General features: G+C 35.0%; 5 protein-coding genes and 1 long non-coding RNA gene across 8 annotated transcripts in view; 4 read left to right on the plus strand and 2 right to left on the minus strand.

The window, feature by feature from the left end:
* The window catches only part of LOC100178708 (putative malate dehydrogenase 1B), a 5,480-nt gene extending 2,140 nt beyond the window's left edge, over positions 1-3,340 (plus strand). The window contains exons 5-12 of the mRNA XM_002122424.5: positions 50-171; positions 584-798; positions 1,307-1,411; positions 1,712-1,920; positions 2,288-2,463; positions 2,616-2,752; positions 2,806-2,850; positions 3,085-3,340. Of these exons, the coding sequence (XP_002122460.3) occupies positions 50-171; positions 584-798; positions 1,307-1,411; positions 1,712-1,920; positions 2,288-2,463; positions 2,616-2,752; positions 2,806-2,850; positions 3,085-3,246 (1,171 nt within the window). The 3' untranslated portion in view covers positions 3,247-3,340. The remainder of the gene's footprint in view (positions 1-49; positions 172-583; positions 799-1,306; positions 1,412-1,711; positions 1,921-2,287; positions 2,464-2,615; positions 2,753-2,805; positions 2,851-3,084) is intronic.
* A 1,888-nt stretch (positions 3,341-5,228) lies between these two features.
* Positions 5,229-6,134, plus strand: LOC101243191. Its single transcript, XR_182199.4, has 3 exons — positions 5,229-5,410; positions 5,497-5,622; positions 5,709-6,134. It is a non-coding gene; the product is annotated as an uncharacterized LOC101243191 (long non-coding RNA).
* Positions 6,135-6,424: 290 nt separating this feature from the next.
* Positions 6,425-13,410, plus strand: LOC100181126 (protein transport protein sec31-like). Of its 2 annotated transcripts, none has more exons than XM_002127498.5 (6): positions 6,425-6,765; positions 8,858-9,031; positions 10,742-10,830; positions 11,284-11,385; positions 11,578-11,814; positions 11,916-13,410. In XM_002127498.5, the coding sequence occupies exons 1-6, from the start codon at positions 6,648-6,650 to the stop codon at positions 12,117-12,119; spliced, it is 924 nt and encodes a 307-aa protein (XP_002127534.1). In that variant the 5' UTR covers positions 6,425-6,647; the 3' UTR covers positions 12,120-13,410. The 2 variants fall into 2 exon arrangements, with proteins under 2 accessions (XP_002127534.1, XP_009861453.1); XM_009863151.3 differs by having other exon boundaries at positions 6,516-6,765; positions 8,861-9,031; positions 11,916-13,409.
* On the minus strand, positions 13,344-16,242 carry LOC100176393. The gene is made up of 8 exons (XM_002122493.5): positions 15,922-16,242; positions 15,656-15,830; positions 15,410-15,525; positions 15,189-15,355; positions 15,016-15,137; positions 14,517-14,593; positions 14,207-14,425; positions 13,344-13,691 (listed from the first exon to the last, which is right to left on the minus strand). The coding sequence occupies exons 1-8, from the start codon at positions 16,036-16,038 to the stop codon at positions 13,524-13,526; spliced, it is 1,161 nt and encodes a 386-aa protein (XP_002122529.4). The 5' UTR covers positions 16,039-16,242; the 3' UTR covers positions 13,344-13,523.
* Positions 16,243-16,471: 229 nt separating this feature from the next.
* LOC100186613 lies at positions 16,472-18,958 on the minus strand. Of its 2 annotated transcripts, none has more exons than XM_026838588.1 (8): positions 18,826-18,958; positions 18,605-18,767; positions 18,428-18,543; positions 18,205-18,371; positions 18,028-18,149; positions 17,414-17,490; positions 16,920-17,141; positions 16,472-16,845 (listed from the first exon to the last, which is right to left on the minus strand). In XM_026838588.1, the coding sequence occupies exons 1-8, from the start codon at positions 18,934-18,936 to the stop codon at positions 16,678-16,680; spliced, it is 1,146 nt and encodes a 381-aa protein (XP_026694389.1). In that variant the 5' UTR covers positions 18,937-18,958; the 3' UTR covers positions 16,472-16,677. The 2 variants fall into 2 exon arrangements, with proteins under 2 accessions (XP_026694389.1, XP_002122590.4); XM_002122554.4 differs by having other exon boundaries at positions 18,428-18,546.
* A 7,070-nt stretch (positions 18,959-26,028) lies between these two features.
* On the plus strand, positions 26,029-26,641 carry LOC108950295 (pesticidal crystal protein Cry11Bb-like). Its single transcript, XM_026838590.1, has 2 exons — positions 26,029-26,118; positions 26,177-26,641. The coding sequence occupies exon 2, from the start codon at positions 26,177-26,179 to the stop codon at positions 26,585-26,587; it is 411 nt and encodes a 136-aa protein (XP_026694391.1). The 5' UTR covers positions 26,029-26,118; the 3' UTR covers positions 26,588-26,641.
* The last annotated feature ends 1,315 nt before the right edge of the window (positions 26,642-27,956 follow it).

The raw sequence follows: 27,956 nt of genomic DNA on the forward strand, positions 1-27,956 counted from the left end.
TGTGAGGATAAAGTAAGTTACATTCATTCATTCATTCATTTATCCACAGTGCAACAAACCCAGTGGCCTACCACTTGATACCTCATCTTGGAAACGGCAAAATCTTTGGATCCGAAGTTGAAGTTTCCATTCGTTTGCTCGGTATACAAAAGGCTGATGAAACTCTGCAAGGTTGGTATGAGTGGGAAGGTTGTAATTTTAAATATTTAAATAAATCTAAATTTGACAATAATTCTGTAAATATTCGTTTTACTTTATTTTGATTTATTTTTTTGATTAAAGTAATAAAAGGGATAATATGGCTTATTGTTTCAATAGAACAAACAAAAAACAAGTATAACTCAAGTGTCATTTTTATTTCAGTACTTATAATTATTATATTTAAATTAATTGACCGGCGACTAAATTGTGACCTTTTTGCATTAAAAATTTATTACAATAAAAATACTTTGATAAAAGTTAGTGTAGGGTATTTTATAGATGGGCAAACTTGGAACATGTCCGTATTAGACTATTTTATACACAATTTCCTTGTATGAAATACAATATTTTATTACATGCCTAACTGTGACATTATGATCAGGAGTAAAGATGGAAGTTGAAGACCTAGCATTTCCGCTCGTAAGAAAGATCGAAATATTCAAAAACAGTCGAAAAGCTTTTCAAAATGCTTCATTGATTGTTTTTCTTGAAAACCCAGTAGAAGATGAATCACATTTGGAACTTCTGGTCAAAAATCATGAAAGATACAAAAAGTATGCTGAAGAAATCAATCAAGTTGCTCTGCCTGATGTAAAGGTGATCAGAGTTATTTATTTGTAATTTGAAAAATTCACACACCAAGTTTATTTCAAGGCATACAGACTGATATAGAGTTATTTAGTTAAAGCTTTCTTGAACTAATGTAATCACATACTAAAATACCGGTAGTGTTTAAACCTCTCCGATTAAGGCAAACTTTTTGTCCAGGCTGTAGCAAAGTAGTTCACTGCTATCATTGTGGGCATTTGTGTCCTTGGGCAAGACACTTACAACAATTGCTCCAACCTAGTGGTCACTGATGAGTTTTTCAAATTATCAACCATACATAAAAAACAAACAAAAATATACACCACAAAGTATCATACATGATTGTAAATAGTAAGCTAGCACAGTGTGTATAAAACAGAACACCCATGGGTAGTGTTATAAGGACTGTCTTGTTTAGACATGCCAGAATATAGCAAGTTACATTCATTCAAACCTGTTCAATGGCAGCAAACAATTTCAGTTGCTTTAGTTATATCTATTACAAAATTCACTTCAGATTGTACTTTCTGGAAGTGGTCCGATAAATTTCAACACCCATGTTTTGGTGGAGTATGCAACAAAAATAAACAAACAAAATGTGGTTGCTGTATCAAGGTTACAGGTGAATTATAATACAGTCTTGTACATTGTGCATTTAATACATCTGTATATACGTGTAGCAGGGCTTTTTAATTTTAACTCCTGCCTTGCTGTCCCCAATATAAGTCACAATTTAATTAGGTTCCGCAATTACATTACTTACCAAACCTTTTGACTGCTGTTGCATGATTTAAAAAAATACCTTTTAAATACAAAAAGTTACATGATGCTGGAGATTCCTGACTTAAAATTAAAATAAAAACCTTACATAACTTTTTTGTACTGATCTTATATCTTTATACCAACTATTTTTTTAACACAGGAACGGCGTGCACAGGCAGCTTTAGCTCGTAAAATGCAAGTTAATGCATCTGGTGTAACAAATGTAGTTTCATGGGGGAACTGTGCAAATGATGCAGCAAAAAACACATACTGTATTGATGTATTATCAGCAGCTGTCCGTGGTTATGATGGAGCAATATGGGGACCACAGTGGCATTCCAGATCGCTGGCGGAACTTGTCTATGATAAGTAAGATAAACCAAGCCTTAATAATGCAGTTATTACAATTGGTTGCTGCATGCTTGTCAGATGTCTTTTTAGAATCATTTCTCTTATAGTTATTTAGTCTTATATGCCGTGCCCATCAGGAGGATATAAAATTAGGACTAATGATTCAGTAATTCTTTACTTTTGGTACTTACTCTATCACAAATTATAGATTTATTAATACAACGCTTGTTATTAATGTGTAATGTTTAGTAAATTGCATTTGTACAGATACTTGTCAGCGTGCACTAGGTACATGAAATAGGAAACCCATGTTATAGCTTCTGTAGTTGCCACAACATTACATTCATTCATTTATTCATTCATGCATAAACTGCAATGTTTACAGAAAATGGCTAAATGATGAATTTGTTGAAGAACATGCTTCACACAATGCTAAGATGATAAAGTCAATGAAACATTCCACTAGTTTAAGTGAAGCATCTTCAATATCTTCCATGCTACATGACTGGATTCAAGGTTCAGAGTCGGAAAATGTTTATTCTCTTGGAGTGGAAAGTGAAGGTAAGGCCGTGAAAGAATATGAATTTATTTTATCTAACTATGTGTACAGTATTACACCTTAGTCTGCAACATCAGTAAATTTTTAAATTGACCAAAAATTTAAAGTTGACTAAAATATAATTTAGTTATTCATTACAATTCATTTTCTCTAGGTTGGTATGGAGTCTCTGGCTGTGTTTTCTCAATGCCTGTCCAATTTAAAGATGGTTCGTACCAAGTTGTATGGGGTCTGACGCTCAATGATGAAGTTAGAGACAAAATCAAGAAAATTGAATTGGAGTTAAAAAAGGTTTTAATAGTGGGGAACTTTATAGAATACATTTTTAATAATTCTTTTTCCAGGATTTGCGAGTTGCGTTTAAAGTAGAGGATGAAATGGAGAATGAGGTGAATTTATATGGGGTTTACAAGTAAATGGAGAATATTATAAAATCGGGGACAAGCCTTGAACCCATTACCTCTTGGGTAGAGGCATGCACGCTAACCAACTGTGTCACAGCACCGGAAGTATCAGTGATTATTTGTTACTTTACCAAATATTTCACATAATCATTTCTTGGTTATTCAGTATAAGCCCGGTTCCATGTGTGTTTAATGTCAAAAAAATGCAACTTTCCTTAGGTGTTTGGTGAAGATTCTGCTCTCATCTCCTCTATGATGAGTCAGATTGAGTCACCGACCAAAACCCCTGGTGAGAAGCTTGAGGTCATCCGAGAAGAAGATGCAGAGGAACAACCTGCAGAAGATGTGGGGGAGCAGCCACTGGTGAAAAAGACGGAGTGATGATCTTTCTCTCTTTCCTTGTATTTATAATCGCACTTACTGTGTCTCATGTTGTGTAAGTTTTTAATAAAAGTATTAAATTTACGAATATTTAGATTTGCCAAACACAGTATCATGTTCCATTTTATTATATATTTAATATAAAATAAGATTGATCCTTTAGTTTTTAGTCCTACAAAATACACTTAGCACCTATAACATAATAATTACAGTTCCGTGGCATAGTGGTTACTGGGGCTCTCACTATCTCAGAGATTACGAGTTCAAGGCTCCCTAAGATGTTGGGCTTGTATGTTTTGGGCAAGGTAATTGCTCCAACCCAGTGGTCACTATAATGGGTACCTAAGGTGCCAGCCGTACAGTAAAACACAATTTACAAAGTGACATACTTAGTAACTCTCGGGCACGAGGTATGTGCAATAGAACCCCTGTGTTAAAACGACTCGTTTTTCCGCCACACGAGGTTAAACTAAATTACATTCATTCATTACAATAATCATTATCTCTCCAACGTTATTTAAATGGATTTCCAGGAAATAACAGTGAAAATGCTACATTAATATTGACTGTCATTGCGTAGTTAAACGAGCTGTGTCGTCATGTTTTGTGTCTAGAATGAAACACGCAGCAGACAATCAATCGCCAACAGGATATGATGTAGTTTTCAGTGAGCATTTACTTACATTCACAGAAAAAACTAACCTCCAAAGTAACATATGTGGGAACGGGTACGTGTTATAAGTATAACAACAGTTTTTCGCCACGCAAGTTATATATATACATTTATTTAGTCAGTTGCTGTCTTCTGTGCGCAATTCTGAAACCAGTTGCGCAATTTGTAAACAAAAGGCAAAAACAAAATGTTTATGTTGTTGCACATGACTGAAGGGTTTCTTAATTTAAAAAGGTTTTAATATCCCGATACGTTTTGGGAAACTGGTTACATATTTTTAACTTCCCGCTGTAAAATTAGAAACACGACGAGCGGATTACGTCTAGTAATTATTTAAAGAAACACAGAATGAGTCACTTATATGTTTGCCACCATTGCGTGTCTAAACTCTTGGCGTTTTGGAGCTTGCGCAAGGGTTGTATATTGCCCAATGCGGGTCATCTTTTGCACTTTTCTTGAAATTCCCGGGTTATTATGTTTGGCGCAATACCCAATTCCGTATAAGCAGTTGTTGATACGTAATTTATTTGCACGTATTTATACAGCGGTCTGAATCGTGATTTCGTAATATGCTAATTTATTCTTTCTAATTACATTACGAAGCAAATAAAATGCTTTGATGAAGCATGCATCGGGACTCTTTCGTTCAAGCTAAAAGAAAATGCATGTGTTTTATTAAAGATAAGTTTAGACAAGAGGCGGTCTGAATCGTGATTTTCTAATATGCTAATTCGTTTCCAATTACATGACGAAACAAAAGATAAAATGCTTTGGTGAAGCACGCACTGGTACTCTTGCGTTCAAGCCTGAAAGGAGATACATGCTTTTGTAAAGCCAAATTTAGACGTGAGATAATTCGAATTTCCGTTATTATTTGTTCGAAATTTTTGTTTCGGGATGTTAATTTTGTATTCACACGTCCCAAAATAAATATTGCAGATTTTGTTCGTGCGCATGCAACGCATATATACTCGCGCGCAAATAAAATTCATTAAATTTTTCATAATTTTCACGCAGTCGGTTTTATTTCGCAACAACACTTTTAAACTATTTGCGACCCTTACGTTGCTGTGGCTAACTTAAACATTTTAACTACTGGTACTATTAAAAACTGTGACGTCGATGTGTCACAAGACGTTTTTTTCGGCAACAGGAAGAAACTAGTTGCGTGCCGTGTAACGCAGTTTCGAGAGACTATATAAGACGCTGGGGGAAAGTAATAGCCACATAGCAGCTGTTTAAGTCGGAACAGAAACAGTAGTTTGCAATTTAGCAAACAATATTCTATTTTTTAAACGTGGATATAACGAGGCAACACAGAAATATTTGTATTTTATCTGATCAAAGTATTTAACCATTATTTTTCTCAGTTGACAGATTTTAGAAAAAATCGATAGTGAAAAATATAGTTCTAAAATTACAATATGATGAAAATTGTTCTTTTCGTGTTGGTTATTGTTTCAGTGTCCACCGCTGCTGTCATCGAAGAACGTAAGTTTGCAATTTGTCTTATAAATATAAAATATCCGCTTAACGTTATGGACGATATTTTTAACTATAGATACTTTCCTTTAAAGGTCAAAAAAGGTCGGCCGAAAGTCAAACTGCCGCCATCATGCGCATATTCACTGCATGTAGACCATATTGCTCAGTCAATACAAACACCAAGGCATTGCACAGCTGCGACAGTTTTATACAAACAGGTATAGGCCTATAAACATTAACGCTTACATTGAAAATGAAATCGATAAAAACGGAAGGGCAAAAATGTAACAGACTTTTCTTTCAGGTGTGTGTAGCTTTTGTCAACTTCGTGTATGTTCGCTGATGAATCTTGCGAAGGTATTCGAGTAAAAGGGACGCCGTATTTTCTGACTTAAGAAGAACTTGCGTTAAGACGTTTACTGGAAATATTATAACAAAGCGATGCTGAACACTTTCGCCGGGTCATCGTGCAATCAAGACAGCGAACATCATTCACAGTATCTTCAAATTGATATTTCCACTGAATAACAATTGTACATAATACAAAATTGCTACTAAATTGCCAAATGTTCATTTATACAAAGCGTGTATTTTTTTATTTTTTATAAAGAGTGTTAGAACATTAAAGCGCCCTAGTTCTTGTTTTTTTTAAGTCGTACCAAACCAACTTGACGTTTTACGATATATTAAAATAATGATGTACATGCTTTACAAAATATGAAAAACAATATTCTTTGTTTCATACATAAGCCTAGTCAGGAAAATGAAAAAATCTAAACTTACGTTTAGCTTTCAGGTAAATAAACAACTCAGCAATTTCAGTGCAAACTAATATAAATACGTCTTTTCCCATGCAGTATTGTAAGAAATTAAAACAGTACATAAACAATAAAACCATGATTAAAGTAAACGCAATTTATTTATATGGTCTCAAAATATGTTAACATTTTTGGGACCATTACTTATCACAACGGTTGCGAAAAATGGGACAACTGTTGCATAAACTTCATTGTAGCTGGTGTACAATTCTGAAATGTAGTAAACATGTCGCACAGAAACGTGTACAATTGTTGCATTTATTATTTAGAAATTTCGTTTTTAAACGTACAAAACAGAAACATTTATACTAAATATGCATAATTGTTTGGCTTTATTGTTTTAGTTATAGTTATTATAGCTTATCAGTAAAATCGATCAGTAAATAAAAATACCGTAACAAAACCGAACAGTGTAAAGGAACAGAATGAATTCTCAGCAGTATATTCAGTATCAAATGGCTGTATCTGCTGGTATTCAAGGGATTCCTGCCTATGCACCTGGTGTTACACCATATCTACCGATGGCAAATCCTTCTTTAACAGGTAAATTTATATTTCTTAATATCTTTAATTTTGCATTTTAATTCTGTTTATGCATGCAAATACCTATATTACTGGTAAAACATGTATTTTGTTCTTCCGAAAAACAAATAGTATCTGTTTAACTTTTTCATCTAAAAAATTAGAAAGCTTGTTTTTCATCTCAAATATTATTTCAATATTTGCTCCGATTTTACTTTAATACAACAGTATGCTTGTTAATTACAAATGCCCTGTGTGCGGATTTTCTTTTAATTTCCAAAACTGTGTGGATTGTTCAGAAACAGTAACATTAATGTTTCATTCGTTATAAATTATGGCAACTATATGCAGAAGATGTATAAGGGTAACTGGGTATGCCATGTGTGTTTTGTTTTGCTTTGTCTAACCAAAACAATATTTCTGAGGTATGGCATCTACATTATTTCATCTTATTCTATAGCAGTGGTTCTTAAACTGGGAGGCACGCTCCCCTAGGGGGGCGTGAAACACTCGGAAGGGAGGCGCGAAAAACTATAAAATAAAGTGTTATTACATTGGTGCTCAAAAGGCTTAAATACGACGCACGCAAAAGTTAAGTTAAAATAGCAAACCTTTAAGTCTGTTTTTAAACCTCTTACACACGCTAAATGATGAGATGTCAATCCCTATTATGACACTAATAATCGCAGTGTAAATTGCTATTATGTCGTAATTAGGTTCCAGTCAAAACAATCGCTATTATAGTATTATGATGCAAGGAATTCCTACTATTTCGTAACAAACAGACTACCTGGTTAAGAAAAACATGACATATGAGGTTAAACTATACGACGCAAACCGAACGGGTATTTGATTTCACTTTTGCGTTGATCGCGATAATGTGTTTTACGCAATCATACAGATACAGTCAACCAAGGGGGCGCAGTTTAAAGTATGTCTAGATGTCAGGTTTGGCTGTGTTGGATCATGGAAAAAATTAACTGAACACCACTGTGATAATTTAATAAAAAGGGGGGGGGGAGCGCAAGTTTGTTGAGATCTTCATTAGGGGGGTGCTTCAAAAAATTTAAGAACTCCTGTTCTATAGGAATTAAGTAAAATATTGCTATTCACAAAAAAAAACAGTATTTAAACTATTCTGTTCCGTTAATTTTTCTTTACAATGCATTCTAATATTGTGCAAAGTTTATTGAATGAAGCAAACCACATACAGCAGTTTAGCATTAGGTAAAAATATCTGTCTATTTCCACATTTTGCATTTTACATGGTGATAGGTGTTTCAAGAAATCTGTTTAACTCTCGCAATAAATAGACGGATACAATGTTGTTGTTGAAGAAATGTTCTAATAATATGCAAACTGATCCATCTTTAAACTCTTCAACACAAGTTTATACTTTACATTTGCATTGTAAAACACATAACTATAAAACATTAAATGCATTTGATCATTATTGTGATAAACTGATTGTATAGGCTGTATATTTCATGTTGAAACATTTTAACTGTTACGCTTACTCAATTCTATTTATTTATAGTTTTGTTACCTTTGTTTAAGGTTTGCAGTATTTTTAAAATGATTTCTAAATTCATTTTTTGGCAACTTGACTTTGACATGCTGATTCAACAATTGTATACGTTTGCTCTTTATTGCTTAATTTTTATGATGTAGACATTGTAGACTTAATTCGTGTATGGAAAAATCGAATTTCCTTTAAATTTCTATTGAAATAAAACATTAAAAAGACACGTGTCCAGCTTTTATGCCTTCAGTGATGCAGCAGACAATATGTTGTAAATGTAATTTATGTATAGGCTACCTATATTTCGTAACCCAGCAAGGCAACGTAATAGTACAAAATTAAATTTACACTGTATATCTGTACTTGACCACTAGTTTCTGTTGGCCTAAGGAGCAAGAACCAACAAATGTAAGAACCAACTTATCAAAGTATGTTTTGTACTGCACACCATGGAATAAATGCATTCCAGTGGCAGTGGCAAACATACTTTGGCTCTATTAAAGTACTCAAACAATACAACAATACACAAATCAAAAACAATACATTGGGAAGATTTGATTAATATAATAATTAACCAAACTTTTTCCACAGCAGGATTACAGGGTGTGGTTCCTCCACCTCCTCCACCAGTTGCAGTGTCATCTCCTGAGATAAATGAAATTGAAAATCCATCCTCTGTAACTATAACAACCACTAGTGTGGCAATGACTGAAGAAACTGCAGAAAAACCAGCTGCAGATACCATTGCAAGTAATGACTCTGAAAGTAAGTGAATTACTTGATTCAGTAATTGTATATTAGGCAAACTTTTTATTTATACTCTGCTGTGCCTCAGTGGTTATGGCGTTCACATCATATTCAAAAGTAAGATACTGTTTTATCCTTGAGGCTGTTTCCATTGCGGTTGTGTGTGTCCAACCCAGGAGACAAAATGAGTGGGTGCTCCGAACTTTCAAATGTCAACCACATATAAAAGTATCCAAGACAACTGTGTTATTACTACTGTCATTGCCCACCTAGTAGAAATAAGTATAGTGAAATGGGATAATAAAAAACAATGGGGTACTTGGGGTAAGAAAGGACAACCCCCATAGCGCGCTCAAAAATTACTTTTATCGCAAACAGTTTTTGTGGGTAAAAAGGACATTTATTTGGCTTATTTTTTACCTTAATGTTCTTCTAGGTGGTAATTATTTTTTTGATAAAACACAAATTACTAAATCAAACAAAAAATTGACAAAAAAAACTTTTTATGGGGTTTGGTAAACTTTTTTTGTGAGAAGGCCTTATGTGATAATTTATTATGAATGCAGGTATTGAGGTATTTGCTACATAATTAAGTACCTTGCTGCTGGTATATTTTAATTTTGAATTTTATGAACATTTTATACTACCTCTTTTCTCTTGTTTTTTTGTACCCCAATATCGCCTTATGGGAAGGGGTAAAAAAAACGCTATTTTTTTTTGTTTTTATTTTTCTTTCCCAGCCAATATTAACTTTGTGGTAAAATTAATTTTAAAGTTATGTATGTAAATTATTTTAATGATTTAATTGATTTTAAAGGTATCCAAGTATCAAAAACAGATATTTTACAGCTTTGCCTACATTTTCTAATAATGTAATTTATGTTTTGGGTTAAACCTAAGACTGTTTAGTTACAAGTCATTTTTATGGTTATGTTGCTGAATTTAGTTTAGATAAAGTCAAGAACAAGATGTCATTTTATATTTTCAAAAGCCTTTATAATTTAGTTAAATCAAGTATAATGCTCGGTTACTTCATGTGCTTTATATAGGTTATGAAACTTATGAGCTTTGTTTTTGGTCTAATAAACGTTATTTGTGGGTAAGCCTAATGTTTAAAAGGAAGTACTAAAGTAAAAATTATAAAAGAAAGAAAAGCTTTAGAACAAGGCTGTTAAAAGTATGTAGGTGATATTTTGTGAAAAACAGAGAAAAAGTTGAGGTTTTTGAGAAAATATAGACTGCACAATACCTAGGTTGTATGACTAATATTTGTATTATCACCCTGTGCATTATTATTTTTGTCCTATTTAGATTAAGTCAAGTTTTTTTCGAAAGCATTGTTTTTTATTGCCCCGCTAATGTTTTTTTTACCCCAAATCCTGGGGAATAAAAAACAGCACAAAATTTCGAATAAAATTTTAAGTATTCATAGAAATCCTACAATCTTTTTTGGACATCAAGGTATAATGAATACTGTTCCTCCAGACTAAAAAGTTTTTTTTTTTAATTTATTACTTTGGGAGAAAATCGAAAGCTTATGTTTTCTGTTTTTATTACCTCACTTGACTATATATTTTATTCATTTTTTTAAGTGTTAGGTATTGATAAAACACAGTTTGTCAATTCTGAGTTTATGCCACATGCTTTCTTTGTTTCTTTCTCTCTTGCAATGTACAAGTGGCCTGTAGTTTATGAAAATGCTGTATGTGGTAACATTTGCTTCACCAGAAACTGTTGATCAAGTGGAGTTAAAGAGCCCACAAGCTGCTCTCACCAGCACCACCATGACCACCTCAGCCGTGCCTAATGCTGTTGTAGTAAGTGGAGAATGTTTTGCTTGGAGTGATTTTTGGTGCTTTACAAAATGTAATATGCGTGGTTGGTTGCAAATAGTTTAGTTACCTCATCCAAATACAACTCTGCATTATACATTTGTACTTTGACTCTTGTTAACTAAAATGTTTAAAATTACACTTAAGTTTAACAAAATAATGTCTCATAAGTAAACTTTGAATGGTGTTTATATTCCTGTTTATTGAGTTTGTGTCCCATATTCATGATGTTTCTTGTATAGTTGCATTTTTGGATAAATTTTGTTGACAACTCAAACTAAATGTCACACAACACTCACACTGTCATTGATTTTTTCAAATGTTTCTAAACTCAATAATTTATGCACAGAAATGTTTTAAAACCCATTTAATCTTTTCCAATGCCCTATCTATGTAATATTGCTACCACATGTGTGAATAATTATTGTTGTTGCACAGCCAACACCAATGGTTCTCCCATCCACCAGCCAACCATCACTAATTGGAGGTGTATATGCTGGTGCTTATATCCAGCAGGCAATTCCTCAACAACCTGCACAGGTACCTTCTTACATACATGACTGTTGAGTGAGGATACTTCTTTAACAGCTCCTTTATTTAGTGTAAATCATACTGGTTTATCCATTTATTCAGTGGATAGCTTATAGATGGTAAAACATCTTATTTCAAATTACCAACTTTAAAGAATTTTTGCAATTTTTTTTGGTTTTATACGAGAAAGTTATGTTGCAGGTACCTGTGGCTCAATCGCCATACATGATGGCACAAGCTGGTGTCCAGTATGCGATTCCCCAGTCATCCAAAGTAATGTACATACCACAGGGTTATGGAGGTGTACAGCCATCTCCATATGTTGCTGCAGGACAGCAACCTATGCTTGTACAAGATCATACTGGCAAGACATATATTCTTAATGCTCCTGCAGCACATGCCCCATTGCAATACCAAATGGCCCAACCAGGGCTTAAGGTAAGTCTACTATTATAAAGTACCTTCATCTGCATGGTTGCTTAACTTGCTACAACTTGCTAGAATTTTTGACTTTTACTATCTTTAACTTATTTTTAAAGGCTCCTGGTCAGCAGTATGTGGTTGTCCCCAATCAATATTATGCTGGAGCTGTCCCCACCAACCCTGCTGTACAACAAGTCTATGGGAGACAAGCGGCTGCTGCAGGGGCTGCAACTGCTCAGTCTATTGCTCCACTTGCATCTTACCCCCCAGGTGGAACTGTTCCAGGTGCACAATCACCACAGGTTTTCTATTACTACTGAGCCCTCTTCTTTCCTAGATGTCTGTAATCTTGTTCTTAACCAGTTCTGACACACCGTCTGCTTTCAGTTTTACAATTCTTTTTACAATGCTTGCTCTTCTGCTCAGCAAGGCTGTTGTCTGTGGGCTTTGTGCAACCAGCTTCTTAGTAGCCACTTCTGCTTTAAATAAGCTGTCAACACAATTTTAAACAACACTATTCACACATTCATGATGTTAGGTTTTTCGCTCACTGTGTAATCAACCAATTTTGGACAAGCTGTCCACCACAATGTCCACACATGGCAGTTAGTGCCAGGTAATGATTTCTTCTTCATAAAGCTGCATGGTTAAATGTGCAATGTCAGTATTCAGTCAAATCAAGCCACTTAACGGCGATATATAAACTCCTCTCAGAGCTTGATGTGTCTACTTGCGGTAAACCACAGACTATGTCACAGTCTAGTTTTTCCGGTTGGGCAACTTGGTTAATTGTAAAGGTGCTCTATGTTATGAATATATGCTGAATAATACTGCATAGTACTTTTTACTTTTTAAGTCGCCCCGATTTGTTGGTGTTTGAAGGCTTGGAGCGTAAAGTGTTTTATATTTTAATTGTCAACGGTTAACATCCTTGTTTGAAACCAGTGCTGGAAAACCCAACTGTGCTGTTTGTAGCTGATGTGTAGTGTAGAGAAAGTCTGTTGTATGTGTTTGGTTGCAGAAATTGTCGTTTTTTTCATGATTTTACATTATCATTGTGGATCAACCATTTCTTATTTATCAGTCGCCACAAAAGTATCAGTTTGACAAATTTTCAAATTATTTGGACCAAGCTTCTGTATAGATACTGCGAAAAATTACATTTGTGCATTTGAAAACGATGAACATTACATTTAATTACAAACTTGAGAAACTAAACATATTCAAGAGCTGTTGTTATCCATCATTTCTCTTTCTGGTCTCCTATTTTTTTCGTTTAAGATGTTCCATAGTTTACAATCATGACACTCCAGTAAATTGGTACACAATTTATCTGCCACTTGCTTTAAAGTCTACCCTGTTGTTACTTATTGTGTGGAAGTGCTTCTAATCTGAACAGAAGCAGTCGGGAGGTTCTTTTCATATGAACGTTAATTCAAACTTAATGGTTACCCATCGTTTCGATGACAATACTTTAACTGCAACTTGTTTTCAATGGAGATTTCTGTACACCTAGCTTTCTGTTTTTTCAGATTTTTCTGTAATTGAAACCACTTTAGGTAGTTTTATTCAAGTAAACTTTCGCATTAATAAATTAAACTCATTTGCAATAAGTTGTTATACAATTGGTGCTCGATTCGCGCGACGTGGATAAGCTATTTTAAAGCACTGGGAATACCCATGTCACTTAAAAGTCCGGCATTGACTAAACTTGATTAAAAATCTCATATATCAACAATTGGAGGTATAGGTTTTGCTGGACGTCTGTTCTTCGCCGTTTTCGTCTCGTTTTTTAAAAAAACCAAGTCTTGAAATCCGAACAAAGCAGCTCTTGCTGCAGCACCGTATGTTGTATCTGTCGTTCGTAATGTTGCAACTGTTTCGTTCACGATCTGTATAAAAATGGCGATAAAATGAAGTGATCTTAAACTGTATCTTAATCAAATTCAAACGATTGCGTAAGACAAAAATTTTAACCCATAGTAAAGTTGGGGGTATGGAACACGAGAACGTATTTTCGGACGTCCTGAGTAAGATTGGAATTCTCAAACACAAGATCGCAGTCACGGATAAAAAGCTAAAAAAGCTCAAACCCCCCTCAAAAAAGCAGATATTCACAACATGATGGCAATGAGAGTCCCAAAAAACCAATCCGCCATTTTAAAAACGTTACGCATCAAGTTACACATCATTGCGTACCAATCAAACAGAAACATCCTTTTGTCCAATATTCATCATGTAAAACCAAGGCTTTTAATTTGTACGCACAAACTTAACTTTGCGGGGGTTTTAACTTTGTTTCATGTTGCGAAATAACTTTGTGGAATTGGCTTGTCATCCATTTTATGTATCGCCTTGTGGGTACTCATTCGCACGAACTATTTGGTTATCAATGAAATAAACCTACTTCAGGGTTCTTGATCGCACTTTTAACGGGATGTATATGAAGCATGTAGTTATCTGATATATTGAACGAGTCGTATGAAATGCAATCTCGACCGTCGTACCAAGGATTAGGTCGCTGCATTGTGGTTAGTTCGACGTGGATCGGTAAATCAGGTCTCGTCTTCCACTGTTGGAGGGGTCTTTGGACGGAGATTATTGTTTTGTGGTGTTTAATCATTTCCTAGTGATGGACACAGTGTAAAAATTTGTCGTATATACACATTTAACTCGTAATTAAAAGGCTTGATATTTGTAAGGCATATATAGGCTACCTGTGTAAGCCCCTTATAAGAGTCGATCACGTCTTGCAAAAATATTGAATTTGGTTTAGACAGCATTGCTCCATTGCCTAGAAAGAAACATGGAATTACTAATTATAGAATTTAAATTTCATGAAACTATGGTTATCTCAATTTTCTTAATGTATCACACAGTCCACAGATGTATGTAGTAGGGTGGGGGAAGATGGGACATCTGTGCACTTTATTTATGAAACCGCATCCTCACGACTCCCATATACCAATGTTAATCGTTTGAAACACGTCGGGATATTCGGATACTTTGTGCCCGCCTTCCCCGACTTTATTATATCATATAGTAACAAAGCAAATAAATAAAAGTGTCTATACCCCGCTGCTTATAGCTGATAAACATAATACAAATGCAGTAATGCAAGTATTTCAAACTTATTTGGCGTACCAACGTTTCGAAGTTCTGTAGAGGTCAACTTTATTATAATTAAATGGCTTCTATACATCATATTATTCTTACTTAAAGTCGTAGCTGTAGATCTGCCCATTGTAAAAGGATAACGACGTAGTGGATCTAAGGAACGTAAAACTAAAACATCCGAGTCCAAATATATTCCACCTTGCTTTATCAATATGTTGTTCCTGGAGTAGAAAAGTTTTATTGTTGTCACCCATTAAAAAATAGGTATTCACCTGGCTACGTCTGTTTTGTGAAGAATCCATTCCATTTTATGTCCGAACACAGTCTCAGGCATTTCCATATACTGGGTTTCAAGACATGGAATTTCATCTACCAGTCTCTTCCATAGATGACCTTGCGGTGGTCCTTCGTTGATGTAAAATATAATTTTCTCCGGTTGCTGTTAAGGATCAAAGAATAGCAAAAAAACTTAATCGAATAACATTTAACTTACCTGGTTAGCAGCCACTGAGCGAACTGACAGATAATGATAATAAACCATCTCACGTTTACCGAACCAAACATAATGAACAACGTTTGGTACAACATACGTGCTTTCTTTGTCGTCTCCTGTTGCAACATAACGTTAATTATAGGAACGTATGCGAAAAACAAGCAAATTATTTTACACAACTCCAATTGGTTTAACCTGACCTCGAGGCTTATAGGGTTTGGGTTGACTTGACACATTGTTACTTACTTTTGCTCGCCTTTCTGCAAACTATTTTATTGTAGGGCAAGCCATCGCATACTCTGAACGAATCCCATTTCGACCCTTTCTTGCATTGTACATCAGTTATGGTTATCCTTCTGTGGTAGTTCTCATAACGCTGCTTCTGCTGTGGATTGCTTGGCTTTGGTCTCGCTTTATTGTTCTATAAATACAAACATACGCCAGATTTTCGTTTGTCGGTCGGATTAGCGTATGATAAGCTGTCTACATTTATGTATTCTGACAACAATTACCTCAAAACCAACAGAGATGGTTGATCGGCCTGGGTATTTACAAGCTATTAACCAAAACACAGAGAACAACAAACAACCGACTGTATATGCGTTAAGAAATCTGTTTGGTAAAACCATCTTCAATGAAAGAGAGATGCGAACAAAATCAATGTTAGCAACATGCTGATATAACCTCGTCTAAACCCATCAGACGATGCCTTCAGGCATATAGGCACAAAGTTTATTCACAGCTGTAAGGTGCGGCTTGGTTTACATGCGGGTAAAGCGTGATACATGATGGTACACTTGCTTAACCTGTTTCAAGGTGGGAAAATCAGCTAAAACTTCTCGTTCTGAAGATCTGTGGTTTGGATAAGATTTTTTCACATGGATAGGATTTTTTTCACACAGAGTTTGACTAAGCTACGCTCTTTAGTCTACATAACAAAATCTCCGATGTAAAAAGGTGAACGTAGGGGTTACATATATAGTGTAAAGTGCTTCATTTTTTTCGACCATCAGCGCCAGTGCGCTTGTTTGCGTGGTTAACATATTAGCCTATAAAATATACTGAAAGAATGAACTAATAATTTATTTCCACTGCTAAAAATTCACGAAAACAATTATGTATATGTGCAAGGCCATTATTGCATTGATTTAATAAATACATTAGTTTAATCGATGTGACATGGACCTCTGTTTGCCTGCAAGCACATGTAACGTGGACCACAGCTGTATAAGCATCGCTATATTGCCACAAACAGTAAAGAGCTGGGATCATTTATCTATGATGGGGGGTATAGGTTTTGCTGGACGTCTGTTTTTCGCGATTTCTGTTTCGTTTTTCAAGAAAACAAAGTCTTGAAATCCGAACAAAGCAGCTCTTGCTGCAGCACCGTATGTTGTATCTGTCGTTCGTAATGTTGCAACTGTTTCGTTCACGATCTAGTGAATATAAAACATCCGTTGTATACGAGACAGCAGATACACTTTAACAGTGTTTGGAATTACTTATGTACCTGAGGATGTTTGACAGTTGATTTAACGGGATGTATATGAAGCATGTAGTTATCTGATATATTGAACGAGTCGTGTGAAATGCAATCTCGACCGTCGTGCCAAGGATTGGGTCGCTGCATTGTGGTTAGTTCGACGTGGATCGGTAAATCAGGTCTCGTCTTCCACTGTTGGAGGGGTCTTTGGACGGAAAGAACAGCTTCAAATATCCCGCTGTACTTTTTCTGACGTGGCAATAAAACAATTAGTGTTAACACGAGCGGCGTGTGACAATTATTTGTAATTGATATTTGCGCTGTTGCTTTTTAAGTGCTCTTATACTGTTAGTGCAAAACCATTTGGGCGCGTTGGTATATATAGGTAATCATTATAACCATATTATTTCAAAGTTTAATGAAACAGTTCTAGATTGCCGCCATAGAATAACATAGAAGCTTTTGCATTTTAGTCTGTCCTCTAAACCTATATAACTGCAAAATAAAAGCCAATTCCTTACCGCTGTGAAATCCTTATACGTGTTAATTGTTTCTTGTAGGAACGTAGATCCTGGTTGAGCCAGCATTGCTCCGTTGCCTGTAATGTGGAGTGTGTATAGTGGAGGGGGAGATGGGAGACCTTATCATTCTATTTTCTTGTCACATTTGGTAGTTAACAGAGAAACTTTAAAGAATTATAAAACCGCATCCTCACGACTACAATAGACCGTTGTTAATTGTTTAAAAAACGATCAGAATATTTAAATATTCTGTGCTAAAGGTGTCCCATCTTTCTCAACCTCGATATTAAACACAAAATAAGACCCACTGGGAAAAAATAATTCATAAAAACTCAATTAAAAAATATTGTATGTAGTAGGGTGGGGTAAAGTGGAATACAGGGAATGTAGGAATGTCTATAGTTTTCTTTTATAGCTCCTAATTTAATGATGATCAAATGTGAGTGTTACACATGATTATATTCCACAGTGTTATTACGACTAATGTATAAAGCGCGCCAAAGTCGATTACTGTTAAAAAAACTCGTGTTAAAATGTGGGAGAATTTTTATGCTAATGTGTCCCACTTTCCCACACCCTCCTATGTACTACCTGCGGTAATTGTGACAACTTACTTAAAGAATTTGCTGTGGATCTGCCCATTGTAAAAGGATAACGACGTAGCGGATCCAGTGAACGTAAAACTAGAACATCCGAGTCCAGATATATTCCACCTTGCTTTATGAGCAGGTCGTTTCTACAAAGGTTTTCTGTCATGTTTCTAACCGAATTATCTTTATAGATAGTATTACCTAGCAACGTCCGTTTTGTGAAGAATCCATTCCATTTTATGTCCGAACACAGTCTCAGGCATTTCCATATACTGGGTTTCCAGGCATGGGATTTCATCTACCAGTCTCTTCCATAGATGACCTTGAGGTGGTCCTTCGTTGACGTGAAATATAATTTTCTCCGGTTGCTGTTTATTAACACAATTTAATAGCACATCGCAGACTGATAGGTGTTTTTACTAACCTGGTTTGCAGCTGCTGAGCGAACTGACAGATAATGATAATAAACCACCTCACGTTTACCGAACCAAACATAATGAACAACGTTTGGTACAACATATGGATCGTTCCTGTTTTTGGCTGCTGTGTGAATAAGCTATAATAAGTTCAAAGAGTTTACATTTTAATCAAGCACGTTTACCGGGTTTCCTGCAAGCTATCTCAGAGTAAGGCAAACTGTAACAAATTCTGTACGTATCCCACGGTGACTTTTTTGTACAATGAGCTTCACTGCTGAGTCGTTTTTTAGAAGATTCTACATACCGAATATCCTGTATTCTCCTTTGCGTTTCTTTTGCTTGAAACTAGAAAATTTTGACATGAATAACAAATGCTTATGATTTACATATACAATAATGTTACCGATTTTCTTGCTGGACGATTTTCATTCTTAAAGCAAGTCAAGCACAATATTACTAACACAGCGAAACATAAAGTGCTTAAATAATTTGCTCTTCTGTGGAACAATAACATGTCGCTGCTGTAGCTACGGTAGAAACATGACATTAGTCAAGGACACCGTCGCTACTTCGTGAACCTGCCTTAGATTAAAATAGCCTCCGGTTATAATGTTGAAATATGAGAATTACTTTTCTCTTCTCAAGACCGGCGGAACAACCTGCGTTGATGTGTTTATAACCTTTGCGTTGCAGTGTCCGTGTGTTCTTATGTTTTATTGCTACTGTGTCTGCATACAAATACGCAAATGAGGGAAGCCGAAAGAAAACTGGTATAGCAACCAAAAGTACAAAACTGCATGATCTGCTCAATGGAAAATTTAACGTATTTCTTCTTATAGGGCATTTATACAAAAAATATAATAGTAGGGTGGGAGAAGATGGGACAACTGCTCATTTTGTTTTCCATTCCCCTTTGATTTGGTGGCAAACATAGAACTTTCAAAGAACTCTAAAACCCTCTTCTCAAGATTCCCATTTAGATCGTTGTTAAATCTTTAAAACACGATCGGAATATTTGAATATTATATATGCTAAAAGGGTATTCCTCAACCCTTATTATTGATATTAAAGCAAAAGGCTGGTAATTAATTACATATTAATTAAAACATTGTCTTCGAAACGAACAGAAACGAAAATTCGTAGAATCAGATCAGGAAATCGTTTTGTTTATAAATATGACACCCTCCAAACAAAACGTCGCAAGATAGTACGACACGCAGCCAAAGTAAGCGGTGCACGTTAGCTGTGATCAATAAAGACGTTATAACTCGCGTGGCAGGCCAACTCAGCGGGGTATAACACACGAGTGTTCAATTGCGCGACGTGGATGCGGTGACAGCTATAAAAGGCTATTAGAATTGTACAAAAAGTACATAGGAGAAATTGATCGATGATTTAAGTCACTTCTGAATCATATAGTATTTCTTTAGCAATATTCCTTTACTCATGCTTGTATTGTTTTTTGTTACCTGTATACGGTATATAGTAGGGTGGGGGACGATGGGACACCTTTAGCGCATAATATCCAAATATCGTGATCGTGTTTTAAACAATTAACAATGGTCTATGAAAGTCGCGAGGATACGGTTTTATAACTGTTTGAATGTTCTTTGTTTTCTACCAAATTGAACGAGAAAATAGAATGGAAAGGTGTCCCATCTTCCCCCAACCTACTATATATTATTGTATGTCAAGTTGGTATTGTTTCAACAATAATGGGTATTGTACAATTATTAAATTTTGTATTTCACAAATGCACAGGAACTTGTAATAACAGAAACTTGATAATAAATATTAATAAAGTTTACATTTTTGTTACAAACTGGGTATTACTACTCTGTTTTTGGCACAAGCTACTTCTTATAAATTATCACCAATAAGGGCAAATGACCAAATTTCGAATATAAAATACGGGACAAAAAAAGGTATAGTTATATATTAAAAGTATTCTGCAACGTATAGTAAGACTTCCGAAAATAGACGGCTGTGGTAAATAACTCATCAAAACCTGTCTATACTTCGTACAAGCGCTACAAAACCATACGCCAACAGTTTCGAGACGAGCGCCGACGGTGTCCAGTTCTGCTATATAGATGGCGTCATCATAGTAAGAGAGTACTATGCCGCCCATGGCCTACTAAAGATATCTTTAGTAGGCCATGTGCCGCCATGTTATAAAGTTATAAAGTTATATACCTTATATACAGCTTACAAGGCAAAGAAAGCAGTCGCTTATTTTAGGTAGTTTAACTACAAGTTGCAGAATACTATTAATATAAAGTTATCTTTAATTTTATTTTCGTAATGGGACCATCAAAAATACGAAATGTGTATATGAGTTATATACGCTACGGAGAATTTTTCTGTGTAAATGTTAAAATGTTAACGTGTTGGAAAGCAAAGGCATTTAGTTTAGTTAAAATAAAAGAACGCACGATCTGCGTGTGTATTCCAATTTGCTCCAACACACTACCGCGAAAACATTTACGATTTCGTAAAATGGGCAAGTAAGATATTAGAAGTTCAAATCAGGTGTTAATGTGCCTCATTATCCAAAAATAGAAAGTATACGCTTTAATAATGCGCGACAAGCACAGTATTATGCTGAGGCAATTGTTTATTGCATCATCCAATCTCGTCGAAAACAAGTTTGTTCATTGGAATCGATCTCAGAGAAACGTTCATTTTGGTTTTCCCGGTTCTGACTAAAAACATGATTGACAGCCAGCATTGTCGATGCTGAAACTGCCAGGCAGTCATAGTCGAAAAGGCGGAAGTTATTAGATGAAAACCGAGAAATCGATAGAACGTTTGTGTAAGATGGGTTCAGATGAACAAAGTTATTTTCTGCAAGAATGAATGATGCAATATTCTATCATTTCATAAAACTGTGTATAGTACAATGGGGGAAGATAGGACACTTAAGCACATATTGCCAAATATTTCCAAAATCAAAACAGATGACGGTTTTTTGGTAATACCACGAATTAGTACTATAATTCCTTTATCAATTGACATCAGTTTAATAAAATATAATAAATCACACGAGGAGTTATTTAACTTTCCGCACAACAAGTGAAATTTTACAAATTCGCAAAGACCCAGGATAAGACGGGACAGTTTAAAATCATTGTTAATTTTGAATATTAAGTGTATTTATAAATAGGAATATACGTAAATAACACGAAATAATACTGTACGCTTTGAAAATTCTAACTCTAAACAATCTTTTTCTTGCCCTACTACTTTCTTGCCCTAAGTGGTGACTTTGACAATGGGTTTAAACGAACTTGTTAAGTTTTGTTTGTGTTTTCCTATTGTGGGAAGGTGTAAAACAGCTTCTATTTACCTTACCAAACATTTTTTAGAAAAAATGTATAAATTTAGCCGCATTAAATGACTAAAATGTCGCAAATCAACCGCTTCTAATCCTAATTTTTAACTTTTTTTGACACAGAAAACAAATAACACATGTTTTTCACATTTTTCAACCTTTAAATTTGTTTTTAGGCCCAAGTTTTTCTGTAATTTACCGAAAAACATACATTTTCCCTATACCTACTGTGTTATTTTGAACCCAAATTGCCGTTCAATTTGTGTTTTACGTAACAATGGGTTGGACTACTCGGTATTTCTATGGCTCTGCTCCGGCTTACTGCTATAGTTTTTAACATGTTACCTATATATATTATATTATTGCATAACAATTGGTATTGATTGAACGACAATGGGTAATGTTCGAACATCAATGGATAAATATTGTATCCAACAAGTGTATATGAACTAGTAATAACAGAAAATTTATTATAACCAGAGTCCGTATATAAACATCGGTATAGGTGTTTATATACGGACTCTGATTATAACTATTGATAAAGTTTTTATTTTTGTTACAAATTGGGTATTACTACTCTGTTTTTGGCACAAGCCACTTCTTATAAATTATCACCAAATGCAAATGACCAAATTTCAAATATATTTTCAAAATATTATCTTTTTATTATATCAGTATCTTATAGTTGAATATCCCCTGAGATATAAATTACTAAATTAAAAGCAAATCTTTAAAAGTTTGGCAATAAAAACATACAAAACTACAATGGGGGAAGATGGGACTCTAAATTGAAATATATTTACATTAGCAGTTTGTGCAACTTGTAGTTAACCCACCGAGTTTAACAGGCTGTGCTAGTTTCTTTGCCATGTAAACTTCATATATATAACGTTAAACCGATATTTTTTTGTTGTTTTTATCTCAAATTAAAGTCATATTGACCCCTGCCTATTTTCTTCATGCTTATATCTCAGTGTTTTTTCACAAAACTAAAACTAGCTTTATGAGACAAAATCAAACTGTACGAAATATTAAAGGTTGTTTTATGAAGCTATGAAACTAGTTTAATCGTTCGCACACGCAAACTAAAAAAAAATCTTTGGCTTTACTATGATTCAGTGAGCATTAAAAAATAGCACCTTACTATTTCGCATTTTTTTATTTGTTTATACACGGCCTACTAGAGTAGTAGGCTAGTAGGCCGTGGTTTATAGTATACTGTTTCTATTTTACATGTTTTTTTTAATATTTAAAAACAGTAATCAGCTTTGACGGGCGTTTTATAAAGTCGTGATAATACTGTCGACTAATTCTGTAACCTTATTTTCCTGATTATCATTAAATGGGAGTCCGTAAAAAGAAAATTAAAAAAAGTGTCTCGTCTGACAAAGTGTCCCATCTTCCCCCACTCTACTATATATTTCATATCAAGTGTTTTGAGTTTTCGTTAAGTTTTCGTCTTCTGCTGCTCATGTTTATAACACCTAAAATTGCTCTTTGTGTGTTTAGTATTTTTGAACAAGCGGCATTATACATTTTAGTTACGTATACCATCGCCAGGCTTTACAAAACATTTAGAAGGGAAACCGTGTTTTCGAGCGCGATGACTCTATTGAAAGTGGAATCGCCGACGGTCGCCAATAATCAAACTTCTGGTTATTTTTTCAAATCTCTTTTAGTCCAAATGTTTACATATGTCTTAATGTAACGTCCAGTATTGCCAGATTTTTATCGAAAGCGATTACATAGTGCAAATTTAGTATGGACCAAAGTTAGTATAGACTGGTATGGACCAAGTTAGGAAACGGATTGTAAACAATCAGTCTTGTTTTCCATTGTCCCGCGTCTGTGACGTCATAGTCGCCGCCATCAAGGATCGCAAGGCATAGCATTTTGTCATTGCTGGGTGCTGTTTTTGTTTATTGCCAACTTTTAAGAACCAAGCACTTCTGCGCGTAAAAATCGCTTTCTACTAAATCTTATCACAATAATAAACCTCACATAAATAATCCACTTTTATTGAACACTTAATCGATTAAAGAGTAAAAAAACACCGATATCTAGCTAGCTGCAGTTTTGCCTGTAACTGCCGTGATTTTATCCTTTGACTCACAAATTTAACACGTATACCCTGCAACGAAACTTAAGGTATCTTTTTAAAATTGACTAATATTGAAGTGACATTGAGCAAAACAATACTGAGTTTTTATTTTTCGTCCTCTGTTTAAATTAATAAGCCGTCCTCTCTACTTCCTGTTTTCTCGTTCCATTTGGTAGTAAACAAAGAACATTCAAAAAATTATAAAACCATATCCTCACGACTTTCATAAACCGTTGTTTATTGTTTAAAACTTGATCAGGATATTTGGATATTAGGTGCAAAAGGTGTCCCATCTTCCCCCACAGTACTATATATCAAGATTTATATTAGTAGTGATATTTTAAATGCTAAAACAACCGCTTTACGTGTTTTCTAGCGTTGTATCGCTTACAAGAACTAACTTTGACAAGAACCAAATACACACGAGCCGACCATGCATTTGTATAGGCGATTCACGCTTTGTGGGATTCGTAATGCCGGACACAAGCGCAGTTTCCTGACGTGACGTTGGCATAGTGGGCGCTTAACACACGATAGGTGTATGTGAATTATATACGGCACTAAGAAATTTTCTGTGTAAATAATAAAATGATAACGTGTTGGAAAGCAGAGACATTTAGTTTGGTAAAATAAAAGAACGCACGATCTGTGTGTGTATTCCAATTTGCTCCAACACACTACCGCGAAAACATTTACGATTTCGTAAAATGGGCAAGTAAGATATTAGAAGTTCAAATCAGGTGTTAATGTGCCTTATTATCCAAAAATAGAAAGTATACGTTTTAATAATGCGACAAGCACAGTATTTGTTTATTAGATCATCCATTCTTGTTCATTGGAATCGATCTCACAGAAACGTTCTTTTTGATTTTCTCGGTTCTGACTAAAACATGATTGACAGCCAGCAGTGTCGATGCTGAAACTGCCAGGCAGCAATAGTCAAAACAGCGGAAGTTATTAGATGAAAACCGAGAAATTGATAGAACGTTTATGTGAAATGGGTTCGGATGAACAAAGTTGTTTTCTGCAAGAGTGAATGATGCAATATTCCATCATTTCATTTGCAGGCGATACCAGCACACCAAAACTTAAAAGGGGCATATCAACGAAAAATCAAAGTTTGTGTATTGATAGATATGCTCAAATGTGGTGTAAAGGTACCATCAAAGTTTCAAAATACGAAACACATTTTGAAAAAAAATGAGTTTCGAAACCGCAAATTTAACCACTGATGGAGTAATAAAAAGGCCGTGGCGAAATGCATAGGATTTCTAATTAGAAAAAAAAATCAGTCAAATTTGATCGTTCCTAGTTTCTAAAATACCGAAGAAAATTCAAGTTTTAGTTTTGATTTAGTATAAAGAATGCTTCTTCTTTAAAAATATATAAAAAATATTGTAAAACCTAGACTTTATCATGTTTTTATTTTAGATTGAACAATAGTTACATAATATGCTGACTCCGGACTTTTTCCTATTAGTTACTTTTTTATTTTTGTTTATATTAAAATGTGTAATACGTCTCAGTGGTACCCGCCGTGCCATTTTCTTTATATAAAAAAGGCGGTTGTTCGTGTTAAACATTAGCACGGCCTACTAGAGATTGTGACGTACAATAGGCCTTCTAATTTCAAACGTAAAATGTGAATTATCAGGCTGTGTCTCTAGTAGGCCGTGACATTAGGTTTAAAAAATTGCTGAGTCAGCATAATCTGGTATGTAGGTAGGTTCAATTGAAAATTAAAACATAATAAAGTTTACATTTTTTATATATTCACAAAGAAGAAGCATTCATTATTCCAAATCCAAAATAAAATTTTGTTTTGTAGTTTAAAAAGACAATACGGTCAAAGTTCAGTGTCTTTTTTTCTCACAGTGTAAATCCAATGCATTGTCGAAACAGTCGATTTTTTTACTCCAGCGTTTTTTTACGCGATTTTTTAAAAAGGATTTTGGGGAGTTTGATGGTATCTTTTTTTTACATAATATACTAATTTACGAAATTTGAAAAATGTACATTTAACAGTGTCTTATGTAAGTTTGCAAGAGACCGTTTTCATCACAGACTGATGAGGAAATTAAAACATGAACAGAAATGTATACTGGCTACTGAGAAAATTTCATAACTTAGTGAAAGAAAAAGGATTTCTTCCACTTAATTGAAAAGCTTCGGAAAATATGAGACATTTGATATCCTTCATATCGTAATAAAAAGCGGTGTGTTCTGGTACGAAATCATATCTTCACTAAGAAGGCAACAAAGTGAGTACTCAGTTTGTCTTACTTGTGCGCTGTGACTAATGCTTGTTTTTTTTTGCAGATGAATATGTCAGTGCTTCAACTCTTGCTTGTCGTCGGACTCTTCGTCCTCTTCGGGGCTGTGGACGCGGATGTAAGATACACCAGAACCAAAGCCGATGGTTACTATGACACCAAAGCCGATGGTTACTACGATGGTTACTATGACGCCAAAGCCGATGGTTACTACGATGGTTACTATGACACCAAAGCCGATGGTTACTACGATGGTTACTATGACACCAAAGCCGATGGTTACTACGACACCAAAGCCGATGGTTACTACGATGGTTACTATGACAACAAAGCCGATGGTTACTATGACACCAAAGCCGATGGTTACTACGATGGTTACTATGACAACAAAGCCGATGGTTACTATGACACCAAAGCCGATGGTTACTATGACACCAAAGCCGATGGTTACTACTAAAGAAATCGAACAGTACTGATTTTTAAAATAAATAATTAATATGCATGCACATGACCTGGATTTATTGACTGGTGTTGTTTGGTTCGAACCATTTAGTGAAAGACGAAAAAGTGTTAGCTTTATTCGACAGTATTTACACGGCCCAGCATAGTGCGCGGCAGAGGCGATTGATCAAATTCGGTGTTGAACGAATACGAAATTTTTTAACAGATAAAAAAACAGAACAATAAATAAAAGAGCTTATTTCGAAGACACGCTGAATATTGTTAAAATTGCCAAAAAAATGTAGTGTGTGAGCATAGTAGGCTACTCTTTTAAGTGAGTATATACAGAGTTAAGTATAGACCAAGTTAGGAAACGGGTTGTAAAACAACGAGTCTTGTTTTCCATTGTCCCCGCGTCTATGGCGTCATGGTCGCCGCCATTATGAAGCTCACGGCAAAGCTCTTAGCGATTTATTAACGATTACTTTATTGTTTGTTTCAGAGTCCGTATATAAACTGTTTATATACGGACTCTGGTTTGTTTAAGTGCGCCAAATTCAAAATGCACCTTAAACTTTAATTAAATGATTGTCCCATTATTTTGTTCAGGAGTTTGGGAGGCCACGTTTTGGTAAGATATAACGAATCCTTACAACGATTCACGCCTGAATCAAACCAATTTCATTTAAGTGGGGACGCATTAAAAGCACTACTATCATACCTAATTATCATTAATCGTAATTGAAACATTGTTTTTAACTAAACATTACATGAGTAATATTAACTTATTCTTACATTACCTAATTACTGCGTAATTACTGTTTGTCCAAGTTCACGAAAAACAAACATTTTTAAGCGATGACAAGGTAAACTAGTGTAGATTTACAACTTAAGTCAGGGTACATGAGTTGTACAAAGCGTTTTTACACAAACTCTTTATCAATCGCAATCGTTCAATCCACATACATCATAAAAGTCTGTATGAGTTACAATACATGTTTGAATGCATTTGTAGCGGTTGATGTGGGAAAGCAGTAGATTTATTAATGTACTTTTATTTCGCTACAAATATACTGAAGTCCCAAGATCGAGTGTGTGCAACTTACGTCATTCTAATGACCGGTTTTTCGTGCCCAACATTCTCAAATATTGGACACTACGCTTCTAGACTACGCATTTTGTGACTACGTTTTTGAACTACGCATTCTCGTGAGCTGTTTTCCGTCATCGTTGTACGTGTTAATAAAGGAGTCAAAACCGTTAAGCGGGTGGTTTGTCATTTACTAAACAATCTGCGTCAGAACAGCCAAGAAGATAGTATCAGGCGTCAACAAGCAACCAAGAGAGAATCAACATCGTACGGAGTCACATCAACCGAGCCAATC

The sequence above is a fragment of the Ciona intestinalis genome, unplaced genomic scaffold (genome assembly GCF_000224145.3).
Source record: "Ciona intestinalis unplaced genomic scaffold, KH HT000098.2, whole genome shotgun sequence".
NCBI lineage: Eukaryota > Metazoa > Chordata > Ascidiacea > Phlebobranchia > Cionidae > Ciona > Ciona intestinalis.